General features: G+C 50.2%; 2 protein-coding genes across 4 annotated transcripts; both read left to right on the top strand.

The window, feature by feature from the left end:
• Positions 1 to 469: 469 nt before the first annotated feature.
• On the top strand, positions 470 to 3,036 carry LOC136463916 (ethylene-responsive transcription factor ERF054-like). Its single transcript, XM_066462886.1, has one exon. It carries the CDS (start codon positions 1,106 to 1,108, stop codon positions 2,471 to 2,473), a length of 1,368 nt encoding a protein of 455 aa, XP_066318983.1. The 5' UTR covers positions 470 to 1,105; the 3' UTR covers positions 2,474 to 3,036.
• An 832-nt stretch (positions 3,037 to 3,868) lies between these two features.
• LOC136467392 (vacuolar-sorting protein BRO1-like) lies at positions 3,869 to 12,502 on the top strand. 3 transcript variants are annotated; one of them, XM_066466076.1, is made up of 3 exons: positions 3,869 to 4,563; positions 6,514 to 6,693; positions 11,967 to 12,502. In XM_066466076.1, the coding sequence occupies exons 1-3, from the start codon at positions 3,961 to 3,963 to the stop codon at positions 12,222 to 12,224; spliced, it is 1,041 nt and encodes a 346-aa protein (XP_066322173.1). In that variant the 5' UTR covers positions 3,869 to 3,960; the 3' UTR covers positions 12,225 to 12,502. The 3 variants fall into 3 exon arrangements, with proteins under 3 accessions (XP_066322173.1, XP_066322172.1, XP_066322174.1); XM_066466075.1 differs by having other exon boundaries at positions 6,514 to 6,676; positions 11,950 to 12,501; XM_066466077.1 differs by having other exon boundaries at positions 11,950 to 12,195.
• The last annotated feature ends 1,280 nt before the right edge of the window (positions 12,503 to 13,782 follow it).

The raw sequence follows: 13,782 nt of genomic DNA, 5'->3' as shown, positions 1-13,782 counted from the left end.
CTTTTTTTTCACGTATACGCACACACCAACACCACACAAAACTACGACGTGTGTGGTTCCTGCTTCCATACGTACTTCATCAATGTATACGTAGGACAAGGTCCTAAACTATTGGCCGGGAGAAACTTACAAGCAAGTCGAGCCTTCTGGATTTCTAATTCGTAAACAACTCAGGTGATAAGCTGATCCATTCCCCTTTCGGCATATGCAGCTCCTAGATAACCCAAATCATGCACACACACTGACCCTCCAAAACAAAATGCAACAGTCCCTGGCGATGTGCATGATTTACGAACTAGGAGTACACATCTGCTTCCTTCTCATTGGTATAAACACAGGTACAATATTCCCAGTACCTGATTGAATGGGTCACACCGTCAAAGTCTAGCCTCTAGTCCAGCACGTAGCACGCCGCACGCGCTAATCAAGAACAAGAACAAAACCGTATGCGACTTTCGCAGGACGCACAAGCGCAGTGGACATGGGTCGTTCCATGGGTTTCTTTCTGAACCACTGATTCAGTGCCGTCCAAGGTCCAGTCCAACCGAGTAGCTGCGCGCTCGCGATCTACAGCGAGCCGAACCGAAAGCAACGTCCGCGCTTGCCCAGCGCACGCCTCGCGATGCGTGCGGCGTGGCGCGGGCGGGCAGGGGTCAATGCGCGTGGGGCCCGACCCACCGACCACGACCCCGTCCCCGCCACACAACGGGCATCCATCCTCCTTTCTCCTTTCTCCTTTCTCCTTGTTCCTCTTCCCCCGTGGAACGCCCCGGCGAGCAGCAAAAAATCGGCCCGCCTTTTTGGCGCGATCCTCGCGACCACGCGGCCTTTATAAAGCGCGAGCCTCGCCACGGGGACGCCCCCTCCGAACCAGAACCGCGCGCCCCATTGGCTCGCGCACGCACGAGCAGAGCACGACCGGTCGCCCGCACGCGCCCCGCTTCGCGCGTTTCCTCGGCAAAGCCTCGCTCCCGGTTTTTCCTCCACGCGCGGCTTCAAGCTCTCCTCGGTTGGTGCAGTTCGCAGCGGGCGGCCGGGACACGGCACTCCACACACACACGCTTCATAGATTGCAGCTCGGCGCGTTGGAGGCAGGCAGGCAGGGATGGAGCCGGTGGGCAGGGGCGGGGACGGCGGCGGCGGAGGCCGCGGGAGGGGCTGGAAGGGGAAGGGCGTGACCTCGGGCTCCGCCGCGGGCAGGCAGCTGGCGCCAGTTTTAGAAGACGCGCCGGCGGCCGCATTGCTCCGGCCCCTGAAGAAGATCCGCAGCCCGGACCGCCGCCTCAACCGCTCCCTGTCCTCGCTCTCATCGGCTCCGCCTTCCCCTGACTCGTCCTCTGTTTCCAACCCCTTGTCGCCGCCGGCAACGTCGCTGCCATCGACGCGACACATATTTCCGTTCGCGTACGATCAGGCTCCGGCGGCATCGACGGCAGCGGTGGTGCCAGCGTCCACTGCTGGGTCGCCGAGGCTCCTGCCGCTGCTGCAGTACTCCAGCGTGTTCCAGCAGCCTCTGCCGCCGCAGCAGCAGCAGCAGCCTTTGCAGCACCATCAGATGATTTCGTTCGGAAGCAGCGAGCAGCCGCACCAACAGTTCGGGGCGGCGGCAGCGGCGGCGGCTCCTCTGTTCCCGCCGCAGCTCCTGGCGCCGGAGGTGCAGCAGCAAATGCAGCTGCGCTACTGGAGCGAGGCGCTGAACCTGAGCCCCCGCGGGTTCCGCGGCGGGGTCGTGCCGCCGGCGCTGTACCAGCAGCTGCTGCTGCGCGCGCCGGGCCCGCCCACCAAGCTCTACCGCGGCGTGCGGCAGCGCCACTGGGGGAAGTGGGTGGCGGAGATCCGCCTCCCGCGGAACCGCACGCGCCTGTGGCTCGGCACCTTCGACACCGCCGAGGACGCCGCCATGGCGTACGACCGCGAGGCATTCAAGCTCCGCGGCGAGAACGCCAAGCTCAACTTCCCCGACCTGTTCCTGGGCAAGGGCCGCGTCGGCGGGAGCGGGCGCACCAGCGCCAGCGCGGCGGCGCCGTGCTCCTCCTCTTCCTCGTCTGCTCCGCCGACGCCGGACGAGCAGCCGTGCAACAGCGAAGCCAAGCCTCTGCTCCCGGAAACAGAGCAGGCAAAGAGCTCGGAACCCGAGCCAAATCCTCAGCTCCAGTCGGCCGATCACCAAGGCGGTGACGGCAACACGGTCATGTTTCAGCCGTCGGTGGCGTCGGGCGGCGTGTGGGGTCCCGCCGACGAGGCGTGGTTCAGCGCCTGGGGCCCGGGCAGCTCCGTGTGGGACTACGACATGGACAACGCCCACGGCCTCTTCCTCCAGTCTCGCTTCGCCAGTGAGACGACCAGCATGGACTACGTGTCCAGCACGCCGGAATCCCCGGCGGCACCGGCAGCAGGGACCGCCATGGCCTCCGCTGCCTCCCTTTCTCCTCCTCCTCCTCCCCGCAGTCCAACCTACATGTGGAAGGACTGAGCATCGCACACGATCTTCACGTGCAGGAAGTATCCAGGATGCGGGATGCGCACAGGTTGCAGGTTTTAAGAGTCAGCTTGTGGCATCTCGCGGTACGATCGCCATTCACAAAGCAGGAGCATCTGAAGGACCACCATTTTATCTGGACCTTTCCCTCTGACCACTTTTTTCTCCTGATGAAACACCATAAGGAATCCCAGCTGGATTTTTGAGGCTGGGGACAAGGATGGCCTCTATTTCAACCGCCATCCTTGCTGATATTTCCAATCCATGACTATTCATGATTCCAACATGATCTTTAGGTATTTCTAGCATGTTTAGTGTTCTGTCTTTATTAGGGATCCCTAAAGGCTTGGGAGAGGAGACGGGTTTTATGCTCTCCTCTGCTCTTAGCTGAGGTTTATGCCTTTATGTTTTCTGCACGTACTGCATTGTACTAGTACTATGGTACAAATATGAGAGTCAACGTGTGCGTGTGTTTGTGTGCCTTGGATTTGGAATATATGTATGTCATTGGCAAAATTACCTTTTATGTAGTGTCAGTTTTATGTTTAATGAATGGATTCCTAGTTGCTTAAGAATTGGTGATGTACATTTTCTTCATATCCTCGAATGCATATTATGTCCTCAAGTTTAACTGATCAATCACATGAGCAGCTAAGAGCACTTTGTAAGTTTTTACAAAAGTTGCTAACAGGAAATCGTCTAGACATTGGATTCTTGTTGTAGTGTAACCAGATAACGAAGAGAAAGGCTCAGTATGTCGCCCACATCTGAGCCCAGACACTGGATAGTTTTCTTCTCTCTGGCCCAACAACAAAGCCTATTTAGGTATATGCTTGTTAAATATAAATAAATCTATAACTAAGCTATACATGATCCTGAGTATGAATTTTTTACTACAGTTCAATCATACAATAATTAGCCCGCCATAAAATTTTCATCACAATTGAACCATAAAAACTGCAGCTATCAATTATTCCAATTAATTGCAGAAAAACATAGATCTAAAGCCACAACAAAAACTTTGTACTAAAGCATACCATATTATATGTTTACTGTGTAGATCTACTCACGTGGAGTCCAATAAAATTGGATTTTCTATTTTATGATTTTTCTGTGATTTACTATGATTTTTTAAAGATTCAGCCGAAATAAATAAATAAATAAATAAAGACAAAATCGTATTCAAAACTGCTTATAATAGGGTGACGGAGGTTAGATGAACGGTTTTAAAAGTTGAGAGATGTGTTTTGCCCGGTTTTAAATTTCAGGGAGAAAACACGGATTTTCACGAAAACTGAGGAAGGTAATATGGACTTTTTACTATTGGGCCTTCACCAGTATATAGATTCAGTACTCGTATTTGGGCTTCACCGGTATATAGGTCGAAAAGCTCAATTCAGCCCGGTTACGCACTGACGGGAGAATCTCAACTGAACAAGTCCACCTCCACGAGTCCGACGCGTTCGTTGCGTCGGCCAATCATGTCGCGGCCGCCGTCGCCGATGCTCTCCGTCCCGGAGAAGAAGACCGCCGCCGCCGAGCTCTTCCGCGACCGCCACTTCTTCGGCGCCGCGTCCTTCTCCGACATCCGCGACGCCCGCGCCGCTGTCGCCGTCCCGAACCCGCAGGCCCAGCCACCCGCCTCCCGCCGCGCCCTCCTCCTCCGCTACCACCGCCTCCTCTTCTCCGCGCGCGACGACCCCTGCGCCTTCGACGAGACGTTGTCCTTCACCTGGCACGACGCCTTCCGCCCCCACCTGAAGCACGCAGCCGCCTCCCTCCGCTTCGAGAAGGCCGCCCTCGTGTTCAACGTCGGCGCGGCCGCCTCGAGGATCGCAGCGGCCGTGAGCCGCGCCACGGAGGAAGGGGTGAGGGCGGCGTGCGGGGAGTTCCAGCGCGCCGCGGGGGCGTTCCGCGCGGTCGGGGAGATGATGGAAGACGAAGAGGCGACGACGGTGGATATGAGTTCTCAGGCCTCGGCGATGCTGGAGCGGCTCATGCTCGCGCAGGCGCAGGAGTGCTGTTTCGAGCGCGCTCTCGCCGCGGGGAAATCACCGCCGGTGTGCTCCAAAGTGGCTAGGCAGGTGAGATTTACTGGCTGCACGCCCTGCCCTCTTCCTGTACATTCCTCTCGTTATGTCTCTGTTGGGGGTTTAACTGCATTGCGCGTTGCACAATTTCAGAGGTCAAATTCTTTGCAAAATGCAGAAATGCGCTTTTAACAGTTTATGCGTACTCGCTAATCGAAGTTTGATGAAAATCCTTTTGGGTATTTTAAGATGAGAAAATGTATGTTAAAAGCAAACACTGAAAAAGATGGTAGGAGTGGGCTATTTGTTCGTGTTGATCGAATGAGGAACTGAAGACGGTAATGCTCCGGTGCTCCCCCCGGTAGATTTGCCAGGTTGGTCAAGAAATATGAATTCGAAATGCACATGTTCCTTTTTGAATGAACCCATGGGAATGTGATAGGGATTAGAGGGCGTAAATGTTGATGCTTTGGAAATTGGCATTAGTTTGGAGCTTTACATCAATTGCATTATCCAAATTAATTGTCCCCTTTATGAATCAGTTTCATCTCTGGTAACTCTCAGATCTACTTCCACCTATGATCTTGAATCCCTATTAAAAATATGTAAATTCACTCACTTATGAGTAGTTCGTTTTGTTGAATCATAGTAACATTATCCAAATAGAAGAATCAATCAATACTACATCCAGTCATGATTAGATGATGTCCCGCACAGCAAATTTGACTTATACATACTCCCTGCTTTCCAAATTATATACTTTTGACCAAGTTTGTTAATGTATTTTTCTATAAACTTAGGACAAAGCTAAAGTGAACTATAATTTGGAATGGCGGAGTAGTTAGTTACTTTTTGCTGTCTGAAATATGATCTCATTATGACCGGAGGGAGTATAATTCTATAGGACCATGACACTGTTCTATAATGAAAATGAATGTCATTTGATCTGTTAAATACTTAAATGATTCTGTCATTCTTCCAGCAGTAGCAGTTGATTCTAAAGTTCGATATTGCTCATTTTTATGTTGCTTGGATGCATATTTACTTCATTAATCACTGCAATACATAAAACAAAGCGAATCATAAAAGTTGGCTAGCCAAGTGAGATTTTAGTCATTAGTTTACATATGGTGACAGGTTGATGTCTTGTTATGCCTTGTTATCCTGTTCGGCATGCTGTATCTGCCTGTATCTGGCTTGGCTTATCAGCCAGCCAATAGTGTTTTTCTCTCACACCAAACCAGCCAGCAGTACTTCAGCCCATGGCTTATAAGCCAATCCAGCCGAAACGAACAGGTAGATATCTTGGTGGATTGGTGAACACACCAAACATAAAAGAACGAATCTTTGTAAATCCAAGGTTGAGGGTTATGAAACATGTGTTATGTGTAGGAGGAATTACATTTTGAATAGATAAAGTAGAAGAGGATTCAAACTTAGGTGGTTGAGTGTACATCCAAACCATCGGTTCTAGAAGTTTGGGGATTATACCTGTTCTTAAAGCTAACAAGTTGATTGAAATATTTAGAGAATGTCCATTTACTCTTTCTGATTACTATGTTATGGGATGCATATCGTAGACAACATCTTGAACTTTAAAGCTTAGTTTGGTCAGGGAAAAGAAATTCAGAAAGAGAGAGGAACTTTATAGAGACTAAAGTAATTCAATTTTGTTTTGTCGACCAAAGGTTAGCTTGAACTATTTGGACAGTTCTGATTGAACAAGGAGAATAGAAACCAGAAGTAAATAAATGCATGATCCTAATTTCCCAAATTGATGACTAATATCTAGTTGATGGTGCTACTGCTATTTTTTGTGCCTTCTGTGATAGTACTACCGTACTAGTGAGCATGGATGACACTGTTTATCATTTTATTGGAGTGACAAAATGAATACATATGTTTGTACGTGGATCAACATTAAAAAATTCTATATTGTTTCTTGTGTGAAAAAACCATCCACCTCAGGAAGGCTGAAACTCTTATGTGTCTGGCTATATGCAGGCTGCCCTGTACTATGAAGAAGCTTATGCTGCACTTGTTGCTCCTCTGCTGCAGAACCACTTTGAAAGATCATGGGTATCCCATATCCAATGGAAGGCTGCTCTGTTCAATGCAGAAGCTTGCTATAGGTACACTATTGAACTCCATGGGAAGACAGAAATTGGTGAGGAGATTGTAGCTGTAAGCCCTGCTTCCCAGGCACATTTAGTGCTTTTAAGGTTTTAGCTAATCTATGTCATTAAGTCCTTGGGTAGCTCAAGAGGTGTGCGGGTACCCAGGCAGGTTTCCTGTCTAGTAAAAGCTCTAGTGAGCTGTATGTAATCAATGCAGTCTTTATCTTATATATATATATTGCAATGCAGTCATCTGGGTGACTAAGCCCTGGCTGATTATTGCTCTGTTACCTCCAACAATTGGTATCAGAGAATAGGTTAGACACCTTCTCACCCTCTCATCTTCTCCATGACGTCAACCTCCTCTGAGCGCCGGGCTAGGAAGACCAAGGGAGCCACTGAGGGCGAGCTGGGCGACCCCTCTGGCAGGGCTGCGCGCCTGAAGGCAGCAGAGGAGGCGGCGGCGCTGGCTGTCGAGGCGGCACAGCAGGCTGCAGCAGCCGCGGAGGCGGCGGCCAGGACAGCGCAGGAGCTGCGGGCGGAGATAGCAGCAGAGAAGGGAGATGAGGAGGAGGAGGAGGAAGAAGAAGAGGAGGACCGGAGGAACCGGCGACCACGGACTCCGCCACGGGACAGGCGCCGTTCGCAGTCACCACTGCGTGACCGAAGGCGTCGTGGCGGTGGTCGCTATGAGTCGCCGCATGGCAGGGTGGTCTACCGCGATTCCGGCAGCGGCACATCATGGCCAATGCTGGACAAGACCAATTATTATGAGTGGAGCCAGACGATGAAGCTCAGGATGCAGGCGCGCGACCTCTGGGAAGCTGTCGAAGGAGGCCCAGTGCAGTTTCGCGACGACAGGCGAGCTCTGGAGGTGATCGTCGCTGCTGTGCCCAAGGAGTTGGGGCTCCCGCTCCTCGACAAGGCGACGGCAAAAGAGGCATGGGATGCCATCGCTGCAACTCGTATCGGTGTGGACAGGGTCCGCCGAGCGACGTTGCAGCGACTGCGTCGGGAGTGGGAGAACATTGACGTCAAGCCTGGCGAGCCGGTGGAGGATTTTGCCCTGCGGCTGTCAACTCTGCACCAGCAGCTGGTGCTTCATGGAGACAGGGACATCGATGAGGCGCGTGTCGTGGAAAAGTTTCTGCGCACGGTGCCAACCAAGTACGCGCAGATCGTCGTCGCCATTGAGCAGTTCCTCGACTTCGAGGCGCTCACGCTTGAAGAGGTGACAGGAAGGCTCAAGGCGGTGGATGACCGTGAAGCGCAAGCTGTGACAGAGCCGGTGTTCATCAACGGCAAGCTGCTGTACACTGAGGAGCAGTGGCGTGCGCGTTTGAGGAAGGAGAAGAAAGGCGCAGAAGAAGCTGGCAGTTCTGGTTTCAAGAACCAGCGCGGCGGTGGCGGAGGACGCAGCCGCGGAGGTGGACGCGGACGGGGCAGAGGTGCTGGCCGTGGCAGCGGACGTGGAGAAGGAAATGGCGCCGGCCGTGTTGGCCCCAACACGTGCCTCAACTGCCATCAGGAAGGGCATTGGGCGCGTGAATGTCCCCAGCCGCGCCGTGATGGAACAGAGCGCGGCGGCGGGGGAGGAAATCGTGGTGGACGCGGTGGCGGAAACCGTGGAGGAGGCCGTGGCGGCGGTAACCAAGCTGGGCAGCAAGGAGGACATGAAGGGCGTGCCCAGTTTGCTGAGTGTGAGGAAGATGCAGCTCTGTTTCTGTCTCACGGCTTCATTGAGATGGAACAGAGCACGCCGGAGCTCAACTATACAGCACAGCGCGTTGAGTTCTTTGAGCCACGTGCGCGTGCTTATCTGGGAGCAGATGATGAAGAGATGGCTGGCGGCTGGTACCTTGATTCAGGCGCAACACACCACATGACTGGGCAGCGTGACCTGTTTTCAGACCTGAACACGGACGTTCAAGGCACGGTTCGGTTCGGGGACGCGTCCAAGGTGGAAATCAAGGGCGTTGGATCAATTGTTTTTGAAGCAAAGACTGGTGAGCATCGTGTTCTTCATGGAGTTTATTTCATTCCGGCATTGAAGAACTCGATCATGAGCCTCGGTCAACTTGATGAGAATGGCTCAAAGGTGGTGATTGATGATGGAGTACTGCGGATTTGGGAACGCAGCAGCAGCCGCCTACTGGCCAAGGTGAGGCGTGGCGCGAACCGGCTGTATGTACTGCATATGAAGACAGCACAGCCAGTGTGTCTTGCTGCGCGCAGGGATGAGGAGGCGTGGAAATGGCATGAGCGTTTTGGGCATCTGAATTTTGAGGCCCTGCGGAGGCTTGGCAAGGAGGAAATGGCAAGAGGGATGCCAAAGATCGATCATGTTGAGCAAGTGTGTGACACTTGTGTCACCACCAAACAGAGGAGGCGATCATTTCCTGCTGCAGCAACATATCGTGCTCAGGATCACCTTGAATTGGTGCATGGTGATCTCTGTGGGCCAGTTACACCAGCAACTTCGGCAGGTAATCGCTATATTCTGCTGCTTGTAGATGATGCCACACGATTCATGTGGGCAGTGCTGCTGTCATCTAAGGATGCTGCAGCAGATGCTATCATAAAGGTGAAGGCTGCTGCAGAGGTGGAGAGTGGGCGTAAACTGAAAGTTCTGCGCACAGATAATGGAGGAGAGTTTACTGTTGCAGAATTTGCTGCTTATTGTGCCAATGAAGGAGTCAAAAGGCATTACAGTGCTCCTCATTCACCACAGCAGAATGGCGTGGTGGAGCGTAGAAATCAAACCGTGGTGGCCATGGCACGTGCCTTACTCAAGCAGCGCCAGATGCCAGCCAAGTTTTGGGGGGAGGCAGTGATGACTGCTGTGCATATTCTGAATCGGTCACCAACCAAGGCTCTAGGTGATGTCACTCCCTATGAAGCATGGCATGGCCGAGCACCCACTGTTGGCCATCTGAAGGTGTTTGGTTGTGTGGCATATACTCGCCGTTTGTCTCAGCTCAGGAAACTTGATGATCGTGGTGAAGCTGGAGTATTTATTGGCTATGCTGAAGGAGCCAAAGCCTATCGAGTTTTTGATCCAGCATCTCAGCGTGTACGTGTCAGCCGAGATGTGGTTTTTGATGAAGGAAGAGGTTGGGATTGGACATCACCAGCAGCAGGTACGTCTGGGGCAGCTGGTAGTGATTTTGTGGTGGAATTTCCTTGGGAGGAAGAAGTCCCTGGAGCTGGAGGTTCAGTGCAGTCACACTCATCTCCTCAGCCCCATTCTGCCTCACCTGAAGCTTTTCCAGCAGCAGAATCGGTGCTTGATGCAGGAGAAGAGGTGTCTGAGACATCCAGAACGCCTTCACCACCACCAGCTCCAGCCAGCCCACAAGTGGAGCACGTGACTCCCTTGGAAGATGATGAGGAACGGCTGGACACTTATCACAACTACGAGCAGCTGCGCTATCGTACCATAGATGGCATATTGGGCGGGGAACAGGAAGTTCCGCCGCCGGCGCAGCGCTTGTTCGCAGAGCTCCACCTCACCCACTCTGGGGAACCCATTTCTTATGCAGAGGCAAAAGATGATCCTGCATGGCAGGCAGCAATGAAAGAGGAGCTGCGCGCTGTTGAGCGAAATGGCACCTGGGAGCTTGTGTCTCCCCGAGCTGGCCATCGGCCAATTTCTCTAAAATGGGTCTACAAGCTGAAGAAAGATGAGAAAGGAGATGTGATCAAGCACAAGGCTCGGCTTGTTGCTCGTGGGTTTGTGCAGCAAGAGGGTGTTGATTATGAGGATGTGTTCGCTCCTGTTGCGCGCATAGAATCAGTGAGACTGTTGCTTGCTCTAGCTGCCCAGGAAGGATGGACTGTTCATCATATGGATGTCAAGTCAGCTTTTCTAAATGGAGAGCTCAAGGAAGAAGTATATGTCCAGCAGCCACCTGGGTTTGCTATTCCTGGGGAAGAAAGCAAGGTATATCGCCTGCACAAAGCTTTGTATGGGCTGAAGCAGGCACCCAGGGCGTGGAACGCTAAGTTGGACTCTACTCTGAAGGAAATGGGGTTCAAACAGAGCAAACATGAAGCAGCAATTTATAGGAAAGGTTCAGAGGGCTCAGTGTTGCTGGTTGGGGTCTATGTTGATGATCTGATTATCACTGGAGCAGTCAAAGATGAAGTAAAGGCTTTCAAGGAAAGGATGAAATCCACCTTTGAGATGAGTGACTTGGGTTTGCTCAGTTTCTACCTTGGCATTGAAGTACAGCAAGGCAAGAATGGGATCACCATGAGGCAGACTCACTATGCCAAGAAAATCCTAGAACTGGGAGGCATGTCTGATTGCAATCCAGCAGCTACACCAATGGAAGAGCGCCTGAAGCTCAGCAAGCATAGCACTGCCAAGGAGGTGGATCCAACTCAGTATAGGAGGCTGGTTGGAAGCTTGAGATACCTGGTTCATACCAGGCCTGATTTGGCTTTCTCAGTGGGCTATGTGAGCAGATTCTTGGAGAAACCGACCACTGAGCACCAGCAAGCAGTCAAGAGGGTGCTGAGGTACTTGGCTGGAACATTGGACTATGGTCTGCAGTTCAAAAGAGCCCCAAATTCTGCTAGGTTTGTGGGCTACTGTGATTCAGACCTAGCCGGTGATATTGACTCCAGCAAAAGCACAACAGGTTGTCTGTTCTTCTTTGGCAACAGCTTGGTCAGCTGGCAATCTATCAAGCAGAGGGTGGTGGCTTTGTCTAGTTGTGAGGCTGAATATATGGCTATGACTTCAGCAGCAACACAAGCCCTGTGGCTGTCAAGATTGTTGGCTGATCTGTTGGGAAGAAAGGTGGAGACTGTGGAACTGAGGGTTGACAACAAGTCTGCAATTGCACTTGCTAAGAACCCTGTCTTCCATGACAGGAGCAAACATATCAGAGTTAAGCAACATTTTATCAGGGATTGTATTGAAGAAGGCAGCATCAGGACTGAGTACATCCCTACAGCTGATCAATTGGCAGACATTCTCACTAAGGCTTTGGGCAAGGCCAAGCTTGAAGATATGAGAAGCAGAATTGGCATCAAGCAGATCAAGAAGGGTTGAAGCAGGTCTTAGGGGGAGAACTGTAGCTGTAAGCCCTGCTTCCCAGGCACATTTAGTGCTTTTAAGGTTTTAGCTAATCTATGTCATTAAGTCCTTGGGTAGCTCAAGAGGTGTGCGGGTACCCAGGCAGGTTTCCTGTCTAGTAAAAGCTCTAGTGAGCTGTATGTAATCAATGCAGTCTTTATCTTATATATATATATTGCAATGCAGTCATCTGGGTGACTAAGCCCTGGCTGATTATTGCTCTGTTACCTCCAACAGAGATATCTCGATTGCAGGTCGGAATTAAGGCACTTGTGGATGCAAAGCGAACTGCAAGAGGAGCTCCTGGACCCCTGTATGACTATGCTTTCAGACTCGAACAAGATATGAACAAGAGTATGGAGACAGCGAAAGAAGAGAATTATCGTGTATATCTTTTTCGCATTCCAGCTGCCGAATCGTTGGCCTCTCTACCAGCAGCTTCACTCGTCCGTTCTGCATCCTTGAGTGAGATCTTAGATCCAAAGACAGAAAATAGCGCTCAATCTCCATAAATGGATGCTTTTGATATGGTAAAATTACGGAATGGTACGCATAGTTGCACTTGCATGTAAAGATTTCCCTCTATAGCAGAATTTGTAGGGTTGATAATGTTCATTATAATTCTTATTTTGTTGTCAATTCAGTGCTGGTGATATTTGTGGAGATGCAACTAATATTTGCATTGACGCGTTTGTGATATGTTGCGATGTGAGTTAAATGCACCGTAGGTCCATTAACTTTTGGTGGTGTGTCATCTAAATCCATCAACTTTCAAACTGTATTTTTTGGTCCATTAGCCTTTGGTGGTGTACCATCCAGGTCCATCAACTTTTAAATTGTATTTTTTGTCCATTAACTTTTGGTGGTGTGTCATCCAGGTCCATCAACTTTCAAGTTGTATTTTTTTTTCCCTAAACTTTTTAACTAGTTCACCATAGGTTCATATCCTTTTGTTTAGCGAATAGATCTGACATGACATGCCAAATAAGCAGCCACCGTAGAGTAGGTGATGAGTCCATAGCTCTCCAAGATGTTCATAGAGGCTTGTCTAACAATAATTCAAAATGCAGCAGCTGGTAATTCGTTAATATCTTCTGGTCTTAAATATAGGACTATTATTTTTAAAGATAAATATATTGTTGACATGGAGAAATTTACAACCGTTGGACTGTCATCAAAGATATTTTTATAGAGGTGCCTTATTATTGCGTGGAAAGGAGGAGAAAATGAAGCCAACAAAATACATCAGTACTAATTCTAAAGAGGTGGAGATCGTCAATGAAATTTTCCCAAGGTGATTAGCATCCTTGCCATAATATTTTATTATTTCCATGCATTAGTTTTCTATCCAGTTGTGATACACGATCTTTTATATAGCATCTAGCTTTTATTGCATGCGTGCTCCTGTGTACGTGAATCAAATTGGTGGTTGCGTTTGGACGTGCCATGCATGTTAGCCGAAGCAGTGACTCAAGGTCAATCGGTCCTAGTTGGACTGGTGGAGTCTGAGTTTTGTTTGGGTCAGGTGGCCTACGTGCCTATTCCTGTGGTCTTCGGCCTTGTACCAGGTAGATTAGACTGAATTTTATTGTGGAGTTTATTCCCCGTCAAGCCGTCGCTCGAGAAACCCTAGATGGTGATCTTATTAGATTCTTCGTATTGAAGATTATCTCCGGATGGTGATCTCGTCCTGTACTCCACTGTGGCTGCTTTTTTGGCGTGCCATGTCAGATCTATTCGCTAAACGAAGGAGTATGGATCTACGGTGAACCAGTTAAAAAGTTTAGGGACCCAAAAATATAATTTAAAAGTTGATGGACCCGGATGACATAACATCAAAAGTTAATGGACCAAAAAATAGAGTTTATAAGTTGATGGACCTAGATGACACACCACCAAAAGTTAATGGACCCAAAAATTCAGTTTTAAAGTTGATGGACCTGTATGATACACCACCTAAAGTTAATGGACCTACGGTGCATTTAACTCTTATAATGCCCTTGGATAGAGATTTTTTGCTGCTAGGTAGTTTCTACTTATTTGGTGTTGTTCAACTTGAAGTCATCTTTG

This window comes from Miscanthus floridulus, chromosome 7 (genome assembly GCF_019320115.1).
Source record: "Miscanthus floridulus cultivar M001 chromosome 7, ASM1932011v1, whole genome shotgun sequence".
NCBI classification, from domain to species: domain Eukaryota; kingdom Viridiplantae; phylum Streptophyta; class Magnoliopsida; order Poales; family Poaceae; genus Miscanthus; species Miscanthus floridulus.
The sequence above is the reverse complement of the archived record's forward strand: the minus strand, read 5'-3'. Positions and strand labels throughout refer to the sequence as shown.